The sequence below is a fragment of the Diadema antillarum genome, unplaced genomic scaffold (assembly GCF_040938485.1).
Source record: "Diadema antillarum isolate AM-2024a unplaced genomic scaffold, OU_Dant_1.0 seq00001473_RagTag, whole genome shotgun sequence".
Classification (NCBI taxonomy): domain Eukaryota; kingdom Metazoa; phylum Echinodermata; class Echinoidea; order Diadematoida; family Diadematidae; genus Diadema; species Diadema antillarum.
This window is the reverse complement of record NW_027272212.1, coordinates 425,049-449,859: the sequence shown is the minus strand read 5'-3', so window position 1 is coordinate 449,859 and position 24,811 is coordinate 425,049. Positions and strand designations below refer to the sequence as shown.

General features: G+C 38.4%; 1 protein-coding gene across 1 annotated transcript; it reads left to right on the top strand.

The window, feature by feature from the left end:
- The first annotated feature begins 4,189 nt into the window (after positions 1 to 4,189).
- On the top strand, positions 4,190 to 20,438 carry LOC139709830 (uncharacterized protein CXorf58-like). Its single transcript, XM_071621791.1, has 9 exons — positions 4,190 to 4,326; positions 10,217 to 10,316; positions 10,833 to 10,927; positions 11,353 to 11,464; positions 12,689 to 12,820; positions 13,816 to 13,891; positions 16,883 to 17,036; positions 17,677 to 17,824; positions 20,196 to 20,438. Exons 1-9 carry the CDS (start codon positions 4,190 to 4,192, stop codon positions 20,436 to 20,438), a joined length of 1,197 nt encoding a protein of 398 aa, XP_071477892.1.
- Positions 20,439 to 24,811: the final 4,373 nt, after the last annotated feature.

Sequence of the window (24,811 nt, the reverse complement as noted above, 5' to 3'; positions counted from 1 at the left end):
TATGATGTAAAATTCAATCTGTAGTTCAAAGCAATATTGAATATGTTTTTTTTTTTTAAAATCTCTCTGGGCTTGTTATAACTTTAAATCCTCAAAATCAATGGTACATGTTCTAACAGCAGTGCGCAATGTGGTTGATCATTTGATCTGAATGCAGCGATCCCATAGAGAGGACAGCTAGTTTTCTATGGTATCTTTAAAACTTATACTTCAGCTAGGACTTGTTTTTCTCCTTCCCTCAGCTTGTACCAAGTCTTGCTGTTAATGGTTGTTTAATATGAAGCGGTTGATTGAGGTTTTTGTTGTTCTGTGTTCTATGTGTGTTTGAATGAAATAAGAATGGGGAAAAATGTTTTTACGTAAATTTCGAAAAGTAGTGAATAATGGTATTCGGAAGATTAGAAATTAAAGAGAAAGAGTGGGGAGGCGGGTGAGAGAAGAGAGACAAAGAGGAGAGGAAAGACGAGGAAAGCGATAAAGAGAAAGGACAGGAAAAGGGGTAAAAAGAAAAAAAATATTAATACAAACATACAGCACTAAAAAGACAAAAATTAAAAATTAAACAAAAATTAGGATAGAAAAGAGCCCTAAAATGAAAAGGAAAAGAATATTATAGGAAGGAAGGGAAGAAGAGACAAATGGTTTCCAAAAGAAAGTAGGAAAGAAAAAAATAAAAGATTGATCAAAAAGGAAAGGAAGAGAGAAAGAGAGATGGATTAGAATATAAGGAAAGAAAAGATGACTAGAGAAGGAAAAAAAATATGTTTGAAAAGGAAAGACAAAATAGTCTATACCTATTATTAGTTAGGATGTGAGAAGAAAAAGATAGGACTGAGGAGAGGAAAGAAAGAAAACGCAGATGTCAGGAAAGACAGATGGAAGGAAACGAAGAACAAATGAGAAGATAATAACATTGAAAAAGAAAAAGAAAATTGGGAGGAAAGAAAGAAAAAATAATAGGACAGAAAGAGAAGGATATATGTGTACTTGAAAAATCAAATGAAAGGAGGTACTATAAAACCAAAAAGAAAGAAAGGTTAAGGGATGCACACACACCCAACACATCATAAAGTACAAACATCACAATCATTTCTGATGTACGTTAAACAAAATGTCCTACTTAATTGCACTGCTCTGTAACGGTACTCCAGTGTAGGCCTATTACAAGCACTAAAACAAGTTACAGCATGGAAAGATGAAACTAGAATATCTTTTTAATGATACAGCAGAAAAACTTCTTGTTGTTGCTAAATAGGCTAAGGGATCACTACATTCAGATCAAACAATCAACTCTATTGCCCACTACCGTGGCATGAGAACGTGTATAATCCAGTGAATCACTGTCACACCACTGATTTTGATGTGATACTGATATTCACATACTGATAGTGATAGTGATGTGAGAACTCAGTCATATTAATAATTTTGAGGACATGATGATGAAAGTGACGACAAGCCTAATGTTTTGAAAGAGACAATAAAAGGTTTCAAAATAACGTAGATTGAATTCTGTGCCATAAAACTGGAAGTTAGCCAAATTAAATCATGAACAAATTTACTTACATTTAATTAAATTAACCGGTAACATACTTTCGGAGTCAAATTAGAACCAAGAGGTCGTCTAGGGTTTGAAAATGATGTGCACTTCTTTGAAAGAGAACAATATACATGTATTAATATACCGCTCAGTAACGCTACCCAGTCCCAATTGTTCCCAGTGTCATCAATGTCAGTGACAGTGAGCAATCGACTCTGAGCTGAGCCTGTGAGGCTGAGCTGCTGGTGATGGTGCACTTCACTGTCTGCTAGCACATCATTACATATATACACATGTACGGGACCAAGCAATATACATTTCACAACGAATGCTGCTTCTGTCCCAAATTTGATTTTCTAATCGGATAGAGAAATGCATACCAAAAATGGCTGCATAACAGGAATTAACAGACTGTACCGATATCTTATTCGAATATCACTTAAACTGAAGATATGATAGAAATCTTTACCTTAGAAGCGCTCACGGGCGTCCCCAGAAACGAAAGAACCTCAGCGAATCTAGGAATGCAAAGTCTGAGCATGCGCAGTATAAAATGATTGCTAATTTGTCAATCTATTTAAGTTAATTTCAATGAAAATCCCAAATTTTATACCATTTAAAATTATAAAATCATTTTAATTATTATATTTGACAAATATTTGACAAACAATAAAGAAAAAATCTCATATCTTTTTTTTAAATCTATATTTGCTTGAACGAGCGCAAAGCCTGCCAACCAGTGGACACCGTTGACAGCACATAAACAACCCACATCATTCGAGAGTGCAAGTGCACGAATACATGTACACACGCTGTGATCTAACATAATTAGGCAGCTCTTCGTGGGACATCTACCCGTAACTCCTCGCGACACTACGCCACGGCTGTGACCTGTGTGTGATACCGACACCGTACCGCTGTAGGCGCTTTTAAGTTTTAGGCCGAATATCAATGCCTCCTCCTCTACCGTGTGCGACACAACAGACAAGATGTATCCTTAATAGAAATAGATTCATCCTGACTTTAAAATTTGATGTTATCCTGTAACAACGGAGTCAACGGAAACGAGTTTAAATAGCCATTTGATAGACGAGCAATCTGATCCTGGTCTGGATGCTGGAATCCTTGCCCTTGGCCTTGGTTGGTGTCGTTGGACCTTTTCTGGTGGACATGCCCTGCCCTGACGGCTGCCGGCTGAGGCTGAAGACGGAGTGAAGTCTCTAACCCTTAGTGTATAGAAATACATTTCTAAGTTTACTAGGTCTAGACGTTTACCCTGAATACTACTAGAGCTGGATCTAGGTCTACGAGGAGGTGCAGTTGGTCTCGTCTTCGATGGTAGACACTATACGCATAGGCGCAGCACACAAGACCAAGATAAATTAGAAGGTAGGCCCTAATGACTAAAAGTAAATAATAGTCTAGCATCTCAACTTCACACCGTTTTTCTCGTTCTCACCATCCACCAATCTCTCTCTCTCTCTCTCTCTCTCCCTCTCTGCAGGGGCGGATCCAGGAATTCTGTATAAATTAAAGGGGGTGCATGCGCCCCCCCTCCATTTTTTTAATTCCTTTTGTTTTAACAAAGATGGGGGGAGGGGGTGTGCACCCACGCCCCCACCTGCATCCACCACTGCTCTGTATTACTTATATCAGTATTTAATAGCCCGACCAGATGACGTGCAATTGAATTGTTAGATCCATACATGTAGGTCAACTCAAGGACACAAGGTTTACTAATACGAACTGTATTAGACCCAAGAAAAAGGTTAATTGGCATTACATCACGTCATCATACATGGGCAAGTAACAAGACATGATAACTATCAAAGACATCATCGATCACTTCAAAGTCAACAAACCTTCCCAAGCACAACCATTTGTGCTTTGAAGAATGAACATTCAATAATAAAGCCAACCAAAAAAAAAAAAATGGATGAGCAGTTATCATGGATATGGTAGCCCTACTACATGTCGACCACCTTCTTTTAAACCGACCGCGTATAATTCGCGCACTGAACACTTAGTACGCACTTCTGTGCGCGCAAAGCACATAAAAATGGATTGGCTTTTAATGTAGATGAGGATGGTGTGGGAAAACGCGATAATTCACTGTTCATTAATGGTTTTAATCAAGGACAAAATTTCGAATGAACATTTTCACCGAATCGTAATGACAGCACAATGTAATGTCTATGGAAGTTTCTAAAACGCATCTAAAAAGCTTCGTACAACACGGTGTTCAATACAACTCGGTTTGCGTGCATTGTCAATGCAAAAACAGCGGTCGATCCTAATAACGCGATTTACCGCGGGGAGCTGAAACGAGGCCACGCAAGTTCGTCGGCGATATTTTTGCACTGAAACTTCAAATCGAAAAGGGAACAACGGCATTTGATAGAGCTGGATTTTCTCAATCAAGTAGGTCCAGTTTTTTACGTGAATTTCAGTGTTAAATATTCTTATCAAGCAAATAAACATTACAGTTGTAGGCGGTTGATGAGTAGTAGGTCCAACCCTACATTATTGTAGAGCCAGAATGTAATGTAAGCAGGTAGGCCTATATGTACAATTTATGGAAATTTATGCATACATTGTAACTTGTGGGTTTGTTTGTCAACTCTCCTCTTAAAAAAATTATTGCTTTCTAGAATGGATGCTGCACGAAGTTCCAGCAGGTCCACCATCAATGTCACCCTGCCAAGTCAGCACAGTGGAAGTATTGTGGGTTCAGCAGAAGGCAGACGGCACGGGAAGAAGTCGCAGCCTGTTCAGCAGCGAGACAAGCAGTAAGTGAAAGTAGAGCCCGAGATCTGTATTTTCAGCGAGCATTCACTACTTGGGGGATTCTTGTTTTGATCCCAAGTGCATCGCTATGATCATTGTTGGTTGTGATAATCGTGATTGTAGGTGGGGCCTAGACATGCCACCTCTCATTATATGGATGTTTCTCTACTGTTAACCAAATTTATGGAAGAGGAGATGTCACTATGTATACACACGCTGGATCTGCTGATGAAATGGATGACAGTGAATGGAGTGGTAACGAAAACCATGATAATGCAGATACATGTGTGTAGTTACATATGTACAAATTGTACATGTAATAATGTCAATATAATTTTCATTGTATTTTATCTATCAAATAATGACAAAAAATTAGATGCCGATTCTTATATAACATCTTGTTTTGCTATCAGCATTATTGATGAAACTATTGATGATATTTATTGCTGAAACTGTGGACAGGAGGAGCTGCAATGGGAGAATTTGTAAATAGTATTAAAGGATGTTGTAGCAGGCTTTGTCACATTTACTGGTTATGGAATTACAGGTAATATATTATTGTCTGTAATAAGATGATATCAAAGGAAAAAGTGGAGGCTGCTGGATACACATGGGCATCACCAAGGGGGGTGCGTTGGGTGCGAACGCACCCCCCTTCAGACCCTAAAAAAAAAAAAAAAAAAAAAAAAACCTTCAGTCTGCGAGCGACCTCAACGCCGGACACTAAATGATTATTATTTTTTATCTATTTATTTATTTTTTTGAAATTTTGCATTGGGGACAAAAAAAAAAAAAAAATCGTGGGCAAAGGCAATTCGCACCCCTGGTTCTGGCAGCACTGATTTTATACATAATCATCTAATAGTGCAAGTGTATTCTACGCAGTGTTGACTATATACATAGATTTTGGACATCCTTCCCATACTTGGTCACTTCGACGCCACCTCGCTGGTCATACCTCCCCCAGTCATGAACATAAACCGACACCCTTGACTACCAGTGGCGGATCCAGGGGGAGGGGCGCACCGGGCGTCCCCCCCCCGCCCCCTCTTAATTTCCAAAGCGAAAAAGTATAGCTACAAACGGCAGTTTTTGGACTGTAAATTGTCAAAATTTTCAAGCTCGCTCTCTTCGCTCGCATTGAATCGTTATTGGGCAAGTCCAAGATAAGGTCCCCTCAGAAGGCAAAATTTCATCTTTGCTCAATATTGACATGTTTGGTATCATTTTGAAGCTTATGAGTTGAAGTTTTGATTTCCATGGAGGAAAAAATTATATTACGTAAATTTATGCAAATTTCAAGGGCTTCATTTGCATAAATGTGAAACACAGCGTTACGTATGGGACATTTATAAAAATTCATATTAATTCAAAGGAAAGCAAATGATATTTGATTAATATGTGGACATAAGAAGTTCATCAAATAGTTTAACTTGGTATGAAAATTTAGGGATTATGCAAATGATTATGCAAATTAGCTCGTGTCCTATCATGAGATGTCCCATACGTAACAAATTGAGGTCATTTTTTTAGGTTTTTTCTGAAATTGCTAAGGTTATATTAATGCCCTTTTGGAAAGTTCTAATTTATTGTTTAGAGAAATTAAATACCACAGAAAAAAGAAAAAACAGAAAAAGGAATATTTTTTATAAGGCATTGAAATAATGTTACGTATGGGACAAATGCGTTACGTATGGGACATCCTCATACATAATGCATGTGAATGCATGTAGCTAGCTGGGAAGGTCTCTCAGTACACAAATGGTCAATCATCCTGAAGAAAGCATCCCAACATTGTCGCTACTTTTTGAGTTATAGACACTTTAAACAATACATGTACTTGACTGAACAATTTTCAGAAAGGGGGAGGGGAAAATGGCAAAATACACAATGAAAAAACAGCACTAAAGGGATGGTATAGTTTTTTGTAGAAATGGGGATTCAGTTTTCAACATTTAATGAGATGACTGGAAACCAATTATATATGAATTACTAAAGAGCATACAATCCTATTTGAAGACTAGAGGAATTCAAAGTTTAGTGATGGAGATCCAATTTGAAATGGTTGTGATATAAATATTTAAAAAGAATATAAAGTAAAATGATTTTTTTTTATTGCAAGTGATACACAAATTGTCCTTATTCAGGTTTCAATAATAGCCACGACAAAATTCATGGGTATACATACTGAGGTGTGACTCGAATCAATGACCTGACTGCTAGACAGACATCATATATCTACTCGATCACTGGGGTTCCACGCAGCAGGTTTTGCTTATTTATAAAAATCAATATTTCTTGTGTCAAGTTGTTTTTTATTGAAACGAAATGGCAAACTGCCCTTCATCAATGGAAGTAAACACTTTAAACTATTCAATTTTTCAGTAGTAACTATCCTGGTAAAAATAGGGCATACCCCATACTCAGGTTGGTCATGAAAATATACAATATGATTAAATATGATTATGATGGTAAATATTTGGGGAATTAATATTGTTCCCTTGTCAATCTGGATCAGTATTTGAGTAGTTTCAACTGATTCCATTTCAATAATTATGCAAAAATTTGTTTATGGGTATTTTGCACAATTATTTTGCAAAATACCCATAAATGTGTCTCTCCACACACTAAACGAATGGGGGACAAAGGGCATGCATACTCAGGTTGGTCATAAAAATATAAAAATATGATTGAATAAGATTAGGATGGTGAATATTTGGGGAATATTGTTTCCTTGACAATCTGGATCAGTATTTGAGTAGTTTCAACTGATTTTACTTCAATAATTATGCAAAATACCCATAAACATGGTTCTTCACACACTAAATGAATGGGGGACAAACTGTCCCATACGTAACTGTCCCATACGTAACACGTCATGTCTGTCTTTAATTAGAACCTGTAATTAGAGCTTTTTAGCTAATGACACGAAACTTACCTATGATAATCTTGAGTGTTGTGACTTTCATCACAGTAAGTTACAAGTTGTAGAATGAAATACTTTCAGAGAGTTTTGAGGTTGAAAAAAATGTTCAAAAAAACAAAATTTTTCTGGTCCCATACGTAACAGCACATATTTTCTCTTCTAGAATATAATTGTGAAGGTCATTTTTCTCCATTTTTTGCATGATTATACTTCTCCTAGATATCAATCACCATGATAAAGTTTGATATGATCAAAAGCCATTAACAATATTTTTCAGGTCATAAAAGTCTCTGAATGTCCCATACGTAACGCGCGTGTTATCTTGGACTTGCCCTATTCAATTCACCTGATGTTGCTGCCAGTGCCAGTAATTGCCAGCAGTTGCGCCCGGTGGCACGCGCCGCTCCACCCCCCCCCCCTTAATTTCCAAAGTGAAAAAATATGGCTAGGAACGGCAGTTTTTGGACTGTAAAATGTAAAATTTTCAAGCTCGCTCGCATTTAATCGTTATCCAATTCACCTGATGTTGCTGCCAGTAATTGCCAGTACTTCCGCCCGGTGCGCCCCCTCCCTTAATTTCCAAAGCGACAAAATATGGCTAAGAACGGCAGTTTTTGGACTGTAAAATGCAAAATTTTCAAACTCGCTCTCTTCGCTCGCTCGCATTTAATCCTTATGCAATTCCCCTGATGTTACTGCCAGTAATTGTCTGCAGTTGCGCCCGGTGCGCCCCCCCCCCTCTTAATTTCCAAAGCGAAAAAATATGCTACAAACGGCAGTTTTTCTACTGTTAAATGTCAAAATTTTCAAGCTCGCTCTCTTCGCTCGCTCACATTGAATCGTTATTCAATTCACCTGATGTTGCTGCCAGTAATTGCCAGCAGTTGCGCCCGGTGGCATGCGCTCCACCCCCCCCCCCCTTAATTTCCAAAGCGAAAAAAATATGGCTAGGAACGGCAGTTTTTGGACTGTAAAATGTAAAATTTTCAAGCTCGCTCGCATTTAATCGTTATCCAATTCACCTGATGTTGCTGCCAGTAATTGCCAGCACTTCCGCCCGGTGCGCCCCCTCCCTTAATTTCCAAAGCGACAAAATATGGCTAAGAACGGCAGTTTTTGGACTGTAAAATGCAAAATTTTCAAACTCGCTCTCTTCGCTCGCTCGCATTTAATCCTTATGCAATTCCCCTGATGTTACTGCCAGTAATTGTCTGCAGTTGCGCCGGTGCGCCCCCCCCCCCTCTTAATTTCCAAAGCGAAAAAATATAGCTACAAACGGCAGTTTTTCTACTGTTAAATGTCAAAATTTTCAAGCTCGCTCTCTTCGCTCGCTCGCATTGAATCGTTATTCAATTCACCTGATGTTGCTGCCAGTAATTGCCAGCAGTTGCGCCCGGTGGCATGCGCTCCACCCCCCCCCCTTAATTTCCAAAGCGAAAAAAATATGGCTAGGAACGGCAGTTTTTGGACTGCAAAACGTAAAATTTTCAAGCTCGCTCGCATTTAATCGTTATGCAATTCACCTGATGTTGCTGCCAGTAATTGCCAACAGTTCCGCCCGGTGCGCCACCTCCCTTAATTTCCAAAGAGAAAAAATATGGCTGAGAACAGCAGTTTTTGGACTGTAAAATGTAAAATTTTCAAGCTCGCTCTCTTCGCTCGCTCGCATTTAATCTTTATGCAATTCCCCTGATGTTACTGCCAGTATTGTCTGCAGTTGCGCCCGGTGCGCCCCCCCCCTTAATTTCCAAAGCGAAAAAAATATAACTACAACCGGCAGTTTTTCTACTGTAAAATGTCAAAATTTTCAAGCTCGCTCTCTTCGCTCGCTCGCATTGAATCGTCAGGCAATTCACCTGATGTTGCTGCCAGTGATTGCCAGCAGTTGCGCCCGGTGGCATGCGCTCCACCCCCCCCCCCCCTTGATTTCCAAAGCGAAAAAATATGGCTAAGAACGGCAGTTTTTGGACTGTAAAATGTAAAATTTTCAAGCTCGCTCGCATTTCATCGTTATGCAATTCACCTGATGTTGCTGCCAGTAATTGCCAACAGTTCCGCCCGGTGCGCCCCCCTCCCTTAATTTCCAAAGCGAAAAAATATGGCTAAGAACGGCAGCTTTTGAACTGTAAAATGTAAAATTTTCAAGCTCGCTCTCTTCGCTCGCTCGCATTTAATCGTTATGCAATTCACCTGATGTTGCTGCCAGTAATTGCCAGCAGTTCTGCCCGGTGCGCCCCCTCCCTTGATTTCCAAAGCGAAAAAATATGGCTACGAACGGCAGCTTTTGGACTGTAAAATGTAAAATTTTCAAGCTCGCTCGCATTTAATCGTTATGCAATTCACCTGATGTTACTGCCAGTAATTGCCAGTAGTTGCGCCCAGTGCGCCCCTCCCTTTATTTCCAAAGCGAAAAAATATAGCAACAAACGGCATGGGTTTTTTTTTTACTGTAAAATGTCAAAATATTCAATCTCGCTCGCTCCGCTCGCTCGCATTTAATTGTTATGCCTTTCTCCTGATGTTGCTGCCAGTAATTGCTGGCAGCTGCGCCCGGTGCGCCCTCCCCCCTTTACATGTATTTCCAAAGCGAAAAAAATATAGCTCCAAATGGTAGTTCTTTTACTGTAAAAGATGAAATCCTAGCTACTCTGGTGCCCTTTCCCCGCTTGGTTTCCCTCAACAACAGTAAAAGTCTAGGGATTGAGAGCTTCCTATATTCCAAATGTCTGTCAAAAAAAAAAAAAAAAAATCTCGTTACATTAGGGTCAAAACGCACCCCCCTTGAAAAAAAGCTGGTGACGCCCCTGATACATTGTATGATATCTGTCAACATCATGTGTGTTTGTTGTTGTTTGTTTGTTTTTTTTTCTCTGAAAATGTAAAACTGTTTCCAATCAACCAACATCCATTCACATTTTGGGGTATTGTTTTTTTTTTCTTTCTCTCTTTCTTTTTCCCCCAAATAGAATGACCCATCTCTTGGCTGCAAGAACCATAGAGCGAAGCTGGTGTGCGTACAGAGACAAACAGATGTTCCGCCTCCTCAAGCACGCCATCTGTGCTGCAGTAAGTTTTTCTTCCCTTGAACTGGAGAATTGGGAAGGGAATGGGGAAGGTAGAGAAATGAAACAATTGCAGTCCTTTTTCCACATCCTGTGTTCTGTCATTTACTGATCAGTGATGTATCAAGTATCAGAGGAAAGAACATGATTAAACCTGGAGACAAATGAAAGATACTTGGATGATGTGTCTGATAATATGCCATATTTGTTTAACTGAATGGCCGCAGCTTTCCTTCGCATTATAATGCCACTAACATTTAAAATGGCATATTTGTTCGAATTAATGCAAAATTAAAACAATTCTGGTTGGTGTCCTTCATGTTAATAACATTATTTCTACAAGAGCCAATGTTTGGAAGGAATTCCTCTTGTTCACAGAGTCTCATGGGCATGGAAGATTTCACATCCGTATTTTCAAAGAATGAATATTGTGCAGCTCTATTTCATTGCATCCGATCAAAGCTCTATGCGGTATAAACCTTCAAATGCCTCTCAAATATGTTTTGCGTCCTTTCTTCAGGAGCATTCCATGACCTTTGAAATCCTGCGGAAGATTTGCCCAACTGAGGCGGAGCTGCTGAAGGACAAAAGCATGAAAACAAGGGTCCGATTCAGGTATGCTATGCTTGTTTGTCAGATGAAGCATGGCCACCGCCCGGTCTACGTTGATATTGATGTGTGGGACTATGCTGCCCAATTCGCCAATATAGTCCATGGTCCATACAAAGATTGTGAGAAATAGATCAAAAGCTGACTAATTGGTACAGTAGTTATAATCACATTAATATCTACTGTTTTGAGTTACCAAACATTCACTCATTTTCTTTGGTGATTCTTGAAGTTTTTCATTATAATGAATCAACAAGTATTAAATCAGGTTGTATGTTAAGGTTCCAGAAAAATTTGGTCGTGCAATAAATCATACTGAATGAATGAGAAGTTGGCACTAACATAACATTTATTTTAATGTTCATAAAAGATGAAGCGGTTGTTTGTATAAGATATAAAATTAAACAAAACTTGATTTCTTCTTCGTGTAGGTTTGCTGGTTCAGAGTTTCCGCCAGTCATCCTCTTCAAGATCTACACTCACACAGAGGGGCGGGGCCTCAAGTATCTCAGTGGAAAGAAGGTCATCAAACCAGCCTCAGAGGTAGATTGACCCCTGACCTCTTAAATGCGCATGGTGATCTTTTCTGCCCGTTTTGCTCTGCAGTTTGTGACCGATGACAGTGGATTATTTTTGTGTTCCCTACCTAGAATTGTGGTTGGGACTATGGAAAGAATAAACAACATGTAGGGATGTGATAATGTGTGCGGATACAGCTTTGTTCAACCTACACACTGTAACTGTGACAAGCTGAAAAGGATAAATCCAGATGGGCCCAAAGTTGTTTGGGGATAAATGATATTCATGGAAAATCACGAATTGCAAGGATTCCAAGGGCATATTCCAATCATGTAGAAGAAAACCAAGAGTCAAGAGTTATTATAATTTGTGACCCGCTACAACAAAAAGATCTGAAAAGTCGGGGGAGGTTGATTTTCTGAAAATGACATGATATTATTTCCTTACTCTTCCGCTTTTATTTCATTTATAACACGACTCATAAAAGTACTCAGTTGGGGAGATATTGGTGATTTTATGAGACCATGTCGGGTGGTCTAGGAAATCAGTGTTTCGAGAAAACAGCCTTCAAAGTTTTCTTTCCAACGCAATCATGATCAAGGGGTGGTAAGACAGTTTCACCTCTTGACAGCAGAAGGTCTGCTCCTAGCAACCTCTGTGATGTTCACTCAAGCTTAGCGCCAGCGGTCTACGCACGACCAACCAGTAACCAGGGTGTCATGCACTAACCAATAAGATCACCTCCTCGTTGCAAGGGGCGGAGTCTATCTGCAGCGCTAAATCCAAATCTTGAATCTTCAGACACGTTTCTGTTCCGTTGAAGGTCAGAAAATCATGGCCCAGAAAAACACCAATATCTTTCCTTTGATCGTTTAGCTTCGAAATTGTAGCAGATGATAGACGATACATTAGACTACAAAATTATGCCAAAAACAGAAATCTGATTGTTTTGACCAATTTTGATGATCTGACTTCAAACTCAATTTTGTCGGCTCAGTCGTCATTCAGGGACTTTAGGATCCTTTTGTTGTGGGGAGTCACATTTTTTTTTCCTAGTTGGCAATCTAATGAAAATAATTACAAGTATCTCATTACCACGGTAAGATATGCACATGATGAGCCAGCATTTTCACTCACTCAGTGGGCCCACTAGAAATCAAGAACTGCCAAGCTATATTTTTGTTTTAAGCATGGACAGCTACCACCGAAGAGCTTACACAGCTGTATGTCTTAACCCCTTTGTTTCAGGCTGCCTCTGATGCCTGTAAGGAGATGGGCAACCGGAAGTTCTATGACCAGATGATCGCCGATACCTGCCAGTACGAACGGGATAAGATCACTGACGAAGTGGACGTAACGACAGTGAAGGACTACATGCAGGTAGCGACCTGCCTTGTTCACGTTTATTTCATTTGTTATCAAGGCTGGGTGTTGTGGTTTTGGTTGTTTGTTTTTTTTTGGTTATTTATTATTATTATTTTTTTTTTTATCAAGGCTGAGTGTTGTGTTTTTGTTTGTTTATTTTTTCATTAGTGTTTTTTTTTGTTTTGTTGTGTTTTTTAATGAAACTGTTAAATGTAGAAAATTTCTGACAAATGTAATTCTGGAGAACCTTGCTATAACAATCCTGACAACTACCTTGTCATATCGGGTTTCTCATTGTGGTAGGGTACAAGCACAAAGAAATATGAAGAGCTAGGAACTGCAAAATCACCTTGTTTTTGTTAAAGATGCTTTTGTTATAGTCAACTTTTTTTACAATAATGTCCCATTGTATTACAATGCAGTCTAGTTGTACTAAAGTGGAACCCCCTCCCCCCCCCCCCAAAAAAAAAAAAAAAAAAAAAAAAGTTAGTGGAAATATCCAACGAAGCAGTACAATGTAAACACAAACAAAAGTTGGGCAAATAAATAGATTAAAAATCATAGTGACACAATAAAAAAGGATACATCAGCTGTTCTCTGTTATTGAGTCAGTTTGTTCTTCCCATTATCTATATTATTTCACATAAACATTTGACAGTTTATTTTAATCAAAGGAGAGAATGTATTGGTCAATATTTGTTATTGCTGTTGTATTTTATATTAAAGTGGTTATGTGCCTGGAAATACTATTTGTCATGAGAAATTACATGTACAATGATGATCTTTGTAAAGGAGCATTAAGAATTTTCAATTGATGCAGAAATCTGGAAATTGATCTGTAAATGCAACTCTGGACACTGAAATGCCAGTTAGACATGAACTCCAAGAAATATTTTTTATCTCACTAGAACATTGTTTTTTGTATTTTTTTAATGGAACATCGAGCATTTTCTTACTCTTTGCAATTCTCCAATACAAAGACTCATTCCTCCTCATTCTCCTTTCTCTAGTATCTTAGCAACCTCGACGAGATGCCAGCGTACATGGGAGGAAGGGAAAACCTGTGGAGGAGACTAGATTTAAATGGTAATGAGATGAACAATTATACATTTGTAACAAGCGCTGGTTGTATTTCATATTATTAAAGTGCACAATGTTTTGCTCTTAGTATCACTGATGATTCCACAATTTGAAAGGTAGTGACGGTAGATTTGAAGTACTGCACCCTTTGTCCCTTCAAATTTCATACGTCTGCCATCTCCTCTCTCTTCTTTTTGTTGTTTCTAGTGCTTGTCTTTTATTTTTCCCCATTTTCTCTCCTTCTTGTCATCTGTTTGTAAACTTCTCAATACATGAATGCCTATATTTAAGTTTCAGTTTGATTTATTTCTGCTTTTTCCATGAAAATAAGACATGCATTAGTGGTACATTCATTTGTGACACCTGCACCTCAATACGAACATAAAGTCGCACACACTGATTTTGCGTGAGGACTGAAAATAAGTGAAATGGGTCAACCTAGCCGAACTTGTCTTTTTCACATTTTCTGAAAGAGCGGGTCTTCTTTTACATTATGCTAAAATTTGGTATCTTAAAACGGGCAGGAAAGTGTGTTTTTTAGCAGTTTATCTCGAACATTTATGGTAGAATAGTGTGATTAGGTGTGTCTTTAGAATCCCTTTTTATGCCTCCGCCACGAAGTGGTGCCGGAGGCATTATGTTTTCGGGTTGTCCGTCCGTCCGTCCGTCCGCTTTCATTTACGCGATAACTTGAGTAATATTTACTGGAATTTTACCAAACTTGGTCAAGTATGAAGTATGATGGGGCAATCATTTGATTAGATTTTGGGTGAAATCGGCTAAAGGTCAATGGTCAAGGTCAAATCATGAAATTGTATCCGTTTATGCGATAACTCAAGACCGGATGGAGTAAATTTCACCAAACTTTGTTGGAGGATGATGTATGAGGGGACAATTACTTGATTAGTTTTTCAGTGAAATCGGACAGAGGTCAAAGGTCAAAGATCAAGGTCAAATTCTAAAATTTATCTGTTTGCGTGATAACTCAAAACTGGATGAAGCAGCTTTCACCAAACTTGGTCCAAGGATGATGTATGATGGGACAATTAGCTGATATGATTTTAGTGACATTGGCAAGAGGTCAAAGGTCAAAGGTCAAAAGGTCAAGGTCAAATGCTACAAATGTTGCAATTTCCCCCATATCTATGCAATGCCCAAAGGTATTTTCTTGAAACTTGGTGTGGACGTGTACTACTGTGTAAAGATTCTCCAGAGAGAGTTTCATGTCATAAGGTCAAAGGTCAAAAGGTCAAAGGTTAGGTGAAAATGTTGCAATATCACTTTTCTCGCAAATGGTTCAATGTATCTTCGTGGAACTTGGTACTTACGCATGTACTGACTGGCAGGGATTATCTAGGGAATTTAGGGGTCATGGGTCAATAGTCAGGGGTCAAAGGTCAAGGTCAACTCCTCAAAATTTTACTATTTCCCTCATATACTAGTATATGCAATGCTTGCATTATTAGTTTCAAAACTTATTACATGCATTACCTAATGGAGATTCTCTTGGAAATTTCCAGCCAGAAGGTGAAAGGTCAAAGGTTAAGGGTCAAAGGCCAGGTTTCAATGCCCCCCCCCCCCCCCAAAAAAAAAAAAAAAAAAAAATCCATTTTGTACCGTCATTACACTCTTTCTTCATACCTTGGAAATTACTCAATGCATAAACTTATAAAAAGGTCTGTCAGAATTCAAGTAAAAATTCTCAATTCCCCAAATATGTGTACCTGCACTCTTAGAAAATTAAAGCAAACCCAGTTCAAGACATTTCTGACAAACCTGTCATTTCAATATTTTGCCAGTTATGTGAAACTGTCATGGATCACACATTGTGAAGACATTGTACTATACGCCTATTGGGAGAATCATGCATTATGGCGGAAGCATCAGTCGCCATAGCGACATTTTTCATCTCTGAAAAACCTTGTCCCACTCTTCACTTTCAACTCTAATAACTTTTAAAAGGATAGTGCTACTGCTTTGAAAGTTGGCATTAATTATGGACAGAATGTGTTAATGAGGCATGCTTAATTTCAGTTTAATTTGATAATCTCTTCATTGTTGTTACTCTGGTGGTTTACTTCCTGTTTTTTGTCCCATTCATCGCACAGCCAGCACGGCTTGGTAAAGATTAAGCACTTGAATAGACACTGTACTTCAGAGCCTCTTTTCTCAGTTCACACTTTTCCTGAGTTTGTGCTTTCTTTCCAATATTTAGACAGGTTAGGAGAGTCCATTTGATTTGAGTTATACATCATTTTAAAGCTTAAAGTCTGCTCTTTCAGAATATGGTCTTAACTAAAAATTCATATCTGGCGACTTTTTGTTTGTTTTGAGGTGCAGGGTCACATTTGAAATAAAATGTACATAAATAAATTCACAGTATATGTGCATGTTCAGAAAAATGAAAGATTAAGGAGAGATGTCAAATTGTCAACCCATGGAAGTTGGATTGAGCTGTTCCTCCTTTTTTGACTTTCTGTTTTGTGGGGGGGGGGTTCTGTTTTTTTTTTTTCTTCAAGATAACCATGAACAATGATATTTGCATATTTACATACCCAGTATTAATGTATTTACCTAGTGATATAATGATATCATACACAGAATTTGAATTCATGTTAGTTGTCCTCTCAGTTGTGAGCAAAATATTTTTATTCGCATGGATGCCAAGAGTATCCAGGTGCTAAACTTGGAAGAAACGGACCCAGACATCCTTCACAGCAATCTATATTTCTTTGTGAACACTTACGCAAATTGAATGGAATTTTCTGCAAAATGTAGGTAAGAAGTTATAATTTCATACCCTGAAATAGCATTCAAATTCTATAATCATTTTGAAAGTTATCAATGCAGAAATCCGATTGTAATTTTTTTTTTGACATACTGTATATTTAAATACAAATGTAATTTTGTTTTTTGTTCAGTCCCTGTTATTCTAATCATTCATATTCCATGTGATTTTATCCGTTCCTTTGATGTGCACCATAAATCATTTCCCAGTTCTTCCGAGGACCACCATCCTATACGACATCATCGATTACCTGAGTAGAGGCTCCCCGTCGGACCGCCTGCGTCCTGAGATCCCAGTCCTCACCGCACGTCCGATTACGCAGGAGATGCAGCTGAAACACATCAAACTCATCTCAAAACTCAGGTGATATATTTTCCCATTGATTGAGTGCCCAGTCATGCCTATGTACGCATTGGCTTAGTCAAGAAGGTGTCTAAATTTATACTACACAGAGAAGAATCAACCTGACCAGGTAGCGAAATCTGCCATTACTGCAGTGTCCCAGCACACACATACGCACTTTGGACACTGCAGAAATGGTGGATTTTCAACCAGGTTGGATTGGTCTATAACCAATGTCACTTTTTTACACAGACATATTTAATTTCAAAGCACCATATTTTTCTTTTGTTTACTCTGATCTCAAAGACATGTCAAGCACTTGAATAGTGTGTGTGACAAATCATTTGTTATGTCAACTTTAATGTCTTAAGTGTCTTTTCACTATAATGACACAATTGAAGTAGTCTTGTTGGCATGACTAGCCAAAACCAGCTTAGTAAATCTGGCTAAATCTAGCCACTTAGTTTGTTGACCTCTAAATACACACTAGACAGTGCTATGAATTGCTTCTTTGTGATACTGTACATGATTTAATCTCTGAATTGACATGTCTGATTTTTCTCTCATGACAAAAACAATGTAAAATATCTTATTTTGCTTTGATGTCGATGTCTGGTCCCTTTCATTCGAAAGCAAACTTTTCCTTTGTTTTCGATTTTAGGACACCGTTCCTGCCATCCATTCCCCCTGGTACCCTCACGTCGTCCCGTGCCACCCCCACCAGTAGCCCTGGGGTGACGTCCAGGCGGTCAAGGCAGGCCCGACAGAGGGCATCGCGCATGAGGAAACTCTATATGTCCCCAACAGATGTGAGTTTTGCTCTAAACATTGTGTTTTGAATGTCAAGTTGCCAACATTCCCGTATCAAAACCAGGGAGATTCTAAGAGGGCGTTAGGGAAAGACCAAGTGTTACATGAATCTCATGAGCTGTGGTCGCATTATGTGAAACTACTCGTAGTTTGTTTGCTTGAATTTCGAGAAGTTCAAGCATGCGGTGATGCTAATAAAAAAATAAATAAATAAATGTAGTTTCAGTGATAGGAAACTACCTGTACTTTTGGTGTCTCGTAGGAAAAAAAAATGTTGTGGTCGCATTATGCAAAACTACTCATAATTTGCTTACTGGAACTTCCAAAAGTTTAAGCATGCGGTGATGCTAAGAAAAAAAAAAATAGACAAAATAAACGTAGTTTCAGTTACAGGAAACTACCTGTACTTTCGGTGTCTCGTAGGGAAAAAAATGCAAGTGCGCAACAGCATACGAAAGAATACAATCTGTGTAAACAACACGAATGGATCTATTATGCTTCACAAACTTCTCGAAGTTCCAGCTGTGTGCGATCACTATGCACTAAACTTTGAGCAGTTTCCTGAGAAGTGAGAAACTTGCCAAGTGCATGGAGGAAGTTTTGCGGGAAGTTTGCGGGCATCTTTTTTTTGCATAATACATAGGAATACACAGGGTCTCACCACTTGGAGTCTTCCTCCCCCCAACCTTTTTATGCCTCCGCCAATGAAGTGGCCGGAGGCATTACGTTTTCGGGTCGTCCGTCCGTCCGTCCGTACGTACGTCCGTCCCGTTTTGTTTTTGTCGATATCTCAAGAACCATGTGGTGGTTTTACATCAAACTTGGTATGAGGGTATATCCTGGGGAGATAATACTTTGTTTGGATTTAAGGGTCACGGGGTCAAAGGTCAAAGGTCACAGGTTATTTAGTGAAAAAAAAGGTTGAAAATTCATGTTTTTCTCCATATCTCGCAAATGGTTCAAGGTATCTTCATGGAACTTAGTATATATGCTTGTTCCAATGGGCAGTGATTATCTAGGGAAGTTGGGGGTCATGGTTCAAAGGTCAGGGGGTCAAAGGTCAAGGTCAACTCCTCAAAATATCACTACTTTCCTTATACAGTTATGCAATGCCTGAAGGTTTTTTTTTTTCTTGATGTATGCATGTATTACCCGATATATATTCTGTGGGAAGTTTCTTGCCAAAAGGTCAAAGGTCAAAAGGTGAAAGGTCAAGTGAAAGTGTTGAATTGCACTTTTTCCTCCATATCTCAAAAGTAACTCAAGGTATCATCATGAATCTTACATATTTATGCATGTTCAACCTAACAGTGATTCTCTTTGGAACTGTGAGGTCAAAGGTCAAAGGCCAGGTTTAGATAATGTTTTTTTCCCATTTGATACTGAAATTATACTTTTTCTCAATACCTTGAAAATTACTCAATGCATAAACTTATAAAAGGGTCAAAAGTCAAGTAAAAATCATCAGTTCCCCAAATATCTGCACTCTGACATTTTAATCATTCATCCAATTGAACCTAGTTCTAGGAAAGTGAACATTCAGCACATTTGTGGCAAACCTGTCATTTTAATATTTTGCCAATTGTGTGAAACTGTCATCACACATTGTCAAGACATTGTACTATAGACCTATTAGGAGAACCATGCATTATGGCGGAGGCATACATGTATCAGTCGCCGTAGCGATATATCTGGGTTTTTTTTTCATTCTTTATCCCGGAAGTGGCACCACAAAAATGTTCAGTTTTTTTTTTTTTTTTTTTTTTTGCTTGTCAGCTGACTAAACCCAGAAGGGACAGTAGAAAAGTGTGGTTAAGCCTCTTTTTTGCTTGTCAGCTGATTAACGTTGGAAGTGGCACCAGAAATTTGTTATCCAAAAAGTCTTTTCCCCTCCATCCTCAAAATGAATTTAAATTAAATTGAATAGAAACTGGGCCCCCTCACTCTTAAAAACGTAGCGCTGGCCCTGGCGTAGACATGAAACAAAGGGTGTATTGAAAAGCATGATATCCTATTGTTACTGTGTAAAATTGCAGCCAGCCTGGTAGACAGTTGCTTGATGCTGTCATTAGACATTCAAAAAGCTATTGATGATTAGTTTTAGCTTTGATTGTGCTTTGTTTTCATGTTGCTAGAGTTTTTTTCTTTAGAAATACAGTGTAGTACTGTTAGAAATCACACTCAAAAGTCATATCGTTATGGATGCATACCCGTGACACTTCAAAATATCATTGTTAGTTATGACAATGAAGAGGTTCGTCCAAGCAACATCTTACTGTTTGATATTATCCTTTCTTATTTATGAAAGGCATGAAGATATGCTCTAGTAATTTCCCATTTTTTCGCTTTGACATAATGTTGTTTATCCAGGAATCCATGCTGGCCCCACAAAACACTGTCATCTCCGACAGGCACGGTGACGCCGACAACCGCGGAACGTCGAGTGTCAGTCCGCACCGGCACGACGACGGACGGGACGCCATTGACCTTCACCAGGGAGGCGACATCGGTGACGACGATGATGGTGATGGCTGGGAGGATGAAGCGGATAAGCTGTACACCTGGACTCAAAACTTGTCCGTCGAGGATCTTGGGCTAACAACGCCATCCTGATGGCACTGTGACTGCATCAGCCAATTCTCCAGCAGCAACGCAAAACGCAAACATTCTTCAGGAGTGCCGATCCGAGTGCTGATTAGACGTGGATGCTAGTCAGAGCCATTAGTGATACTGTAAACGCCGTTATCTTTATGGGGGTTTAATTTTTGCGAATTTTGCAAATATCACGAATCACTACTGGGCTGTGAATTCAACATGCAAAAATATCACCGTCGAATCTGGATTGCGGAGTGAATGGACAGGCATAAGTGCACTGACAATAGCCTCAGTGTCAAATCGCGCAAACGACAGCTCGCGAAAATGTCTGTGACCTCCTCATTTGCGAAAATGTCTACGCAAAAATAACGGTTTTTACAGTACAGTTATCCGAACTATAATGCTCCTGTTATGATGGATTGAAAGAGGAGTAGAATGCCGGCTTCACCAATCGCACATTACTGCATTCCTGTTAAGTCTCCTTACCAGCGAGGGGCATTTGTTTGAATTCCATCGTGCCTCAAATGACATGCTGAAAGACCTAGGGAGGAAGAATGGGTCTATTCAGTGTGGAACGGCCGGAAGGAAGGAAGCACTAACAGAAAAATCATGAAGAGTGCAAGGTTTTCTTTGATCTATTATGATTTATGACAATAATTTCAAACTGGTGTGAGTCAGCGTTTCAGCCAGAATAAGAGTCAACATCATCATCCATTGCTGTAATATGTGAATGCGAGGATACATCCTATCAACCAACTGGCAATCATGCTTGAAATAGTACCTGCATTCCGTGATTAAAATATTTCAGCATGATTTTGAAGAAATTGCTGTTGATCCAGTTGTACATGTAAACGAAAAGTAAGTAGTTTGAGCAGGAAGCAGAACAGAGTGACTTTTTAAAATACAAATGCATTGAATGAGAACCTGTGCATTGGAAGTTTAATAATGACTCATCAGTTTGTTTGTTTTTCTTGATGCGTCTTTCATGAACTTTGATACATAATTTGGGTGTAGAAGGTGTGTGAATGAATTTATAGAAAATATGCGAAGTTCAACCACAGAAAAGAAGAAATATATGAAGTTGGCTTTTATTCCCTCTCTCTGCTGATGATTTTCTTTTTTACCCCATGGAAATGCGCACATCTGCCCATGCACACATAAACACACAATACGAGATGCACCATCTGCACAGTGACACACAAAATATTTTGCAGTCAGTTTGTGACTCATTACTGCCATCATTGTTCGGTGTATCGAAGCATTCCAAATGAGCTTCAAGGTATATCCAATGTAGACTGATTTGATGTAATATAGTGCATCATTTTCAACCAAAATATCCTGCCACATCTTACATAGTGCAAGATATTAGTTCTTACCCATGTACAGCTTCACACAGCAGTGGTGCTGTAATCATTTATTATTATTTTAATGATTATTCCCATTCTTATTCTATCCTGTATTACAGTTAAAGATACAACACATTTACATCAGGCAAGCATAATTGGAAACAAGCATAACTGACACAAATGTTTATGCCTTGAATAACCTCTGGATACCATGCAAGACAATTTACCAAAATTCAAGATATGGTGATGACTGCAATGTGTGTGCAGCTTTGCTCTGATCTGCCAGTGTTAGTCTGCTCACACCCAAGAAATACAGTATGTCCGATAAAAATTACAACAGGACCCTCCACAATGATATCTTTAAAAATAGTGAATCAATCCAAATACAAATTCAGGGTATGAAACTATAACTCATCGCCCACATCTTACAGAAAACCCCATTTGATTTGCTTCAGTGGTCAAAGAGAAATGAGGAATTTTGTAGAGGATGTCAAAAATCTCTTCCCTCCAAGTTCTGTCTATTGTATTTACAAACAAAAGCATCAAAGTGCTAAACTTGGAAGAATCAGACTCATGACATGCTTTCCAACATTCCACATTTCTCTGTGACCGCTTAACCAAATTGAATGGGTTTTTTTTGCAAAATAGAGCTAAGATTTTATATTTTAAGACCCTGAAGTAGCATTTAGACAGTTAAATCATATCGGGTGTTATCAATGTGAAAATTTGATTGTAATTTTTTTGGGGACATACTGTATTTCTGGGCAGTAAGTTACTTGAATGTGCTGTACATTAGTTTTGAAAACTAGATTTTGTTTTGCATAAAGACAGTTAAGTTTATGCACATTTCATTTGATAAGAAAACAAGGGCAATCTGCCAAACATCATGTCTATCATTATTGTGTGTGAAATAATGGATGTGACTAGTAAATCTTTGATTCATGCATTGCAGGTGAACACAGTGAACCCACAACAGCAAGCCAGTGGTTCTAGCATAATTCCCTTTCCCTCCTTGCCAATAATTTGGATTAAATGCATATGTACTCATTATTGCACTTATTTCTCTTCTAAATTCATATTTTCTGGACATTAATGCTGTAAATCTTAAGGTGATACAGTCTTTGTACTTTTTGTATATGTAGTTTCCTATGAAAATAAAAACAAAATATATATTACACTGAGACGCAACTGAAGAATCACTGTGAGTTGAAATTTTGTGCTGACTTCCAGGAATGACATATTTCTGAGTGTAGATTAGTGCATTTGTTTATGAGTGTATGATATTAGGCCCTATACAACAACCTCACTTGTGCCAAGATCCAGAACAGGCTCTCTGGGACTACAGTACATGTCAGCATGTTAAATACATAAAAATTAATAAACTTTGGGAATAACATTGTGGTCAGGTAAATAAAAATAATAGTAATAATGATGATGGTGATGATGATGATGATGATGATGATGATGATAAAAATAATGTCTAATTTACCCAGGGTAGCCTCTTCAGTGTTGCCACTGGTCTACCAGAGGGCCCTGTTATTACAATGTATTATTATCCTACCTTTGCCTGGTATTGGATCAGAAAATAGCCTTTACAACTGAGTGCGCATGTATGAATGTGGGTTACAGATTTCTTACTACTTTTCCTTTTTCTTTTTCTTCTTTTTTTTTTTGGGGGGGGGGGGTGGGGGAAGGGGAAAGGAGAATGAGAAGGAAGTAAATGTATAATACATATAGTTAGAAAAAAAAGTGAGCAACTGTAACATTGTCTACGATGATATGCCATATGGGGAGACAACTCCAAATTTAATACAACATTCCTTGCAACTCGGAGCATCCTGGTGCAGGCCTAAAAACAAGAAAAAAAAACATCTTAAAAGGGATAATATAGTTTTGGTTGTGGTTCTAATAAAAGGTGGGACCCAACTTCTATTTTGGACCACAACCAAAACTTCACCATCCCTTTAACGGTCAACCACTGTTATAAAAGCTACAATGTATCTGTCCTAAGCTGCACTTGGGAGAGGTGATTTGTTGGAAGAAGGCCAACCACTGTAATAAAAGCTATCTGTCTTAAGCTGCACTTGGGAGTTTATTTGTTGGAAGAATGAAGCATTCAGTATTTCCCTGGAAGAGAAATGGGCAAACCCCAAATATAGTGAACAACCATACAAAATTTCATTATTGGTATTGCAAGAAGCCTTTCCCAGTACAGCTTTTTTCACAGACATGTCTATAACACATTAATAGCATACTAATTTTGGAATAACACATGAGGTGTTATTAGTATACAAATAATGCATGTTTATGAGTGCAAAGGACAGAATATTTCATGAGATCAAAGATAAAATGATTCATTCAACTTGGCTGCGCCTCATTGAATGAATCAATAATTTCATCCTTCACCGAATAAAATATTCTGTCCATTGCACGAATAAAAAACATTTATCATTTGTTTTATATAACACCTAAAATAGATCCTTGTCATTTGAATGAATCAATAATTTAATCCTACCCCGAATGAAATATGAAATATTCTGTCCGTTGCACGAATGAAAAACATCTATTATTTGTTTTATATAACACCTAAAATAGATCCTTGTCATTTGATGTTTTATTAATTTAGAAACGAGAGAATGTGCAAGATCTGAGATCGAGAGAGAACTCGCACTGAGTGCTCGTCTACACTAGCACGCTCATCCATGCTGTTACGTGCACACTGTAAACGCAAGCATTTTACATGCGTAGTGTGCCAGCCTTCACAATGCGTGCAATGGAGCAAATCGTATGGATCCAAGATTGCACGGTAAATGGAGCAACAATTACATTGATGATGACGTCATAGTGAAATAGGACGAATGGTCAATAGCAAACAACCAATCAAATGACAAGGATCTATTTAGGCGTTATATAATACCACATGATTTCACCAGTAAATATGTATTCCCTAAAATACTGCTTTGTTTCTTACAAATTGTGAGAATTTTTATTATCAATATTATCATCATTTTATTTTATTATTATTATTATTTTTTTTTTGCAAGG

Bases quoted from the DNA above. Each gene is read 5' to 3' on its own strand.
- LOC139709830 (XM_071621791.1), top strand. From the start codon at position 4,190: ATGGATGCTGCACGAAGTTCCAGCAGGTCCACCATCAATGTCACCCTG. The intron at 11,465-12,688 runs GTAGATTGACCC...CCTTTGTTTCAG, and splicing joins TCATCAAACCAGCCTCAGAG to GCTGCCTCTGATGCCTGTAA. The intron at 12,821-13,815 runs GTAGCGACCTGC...TCCTTTCTCTAG, and splicing joins CAGTGAAGGACTACATGCAG to TATCTTAGCAACCTCGACGA.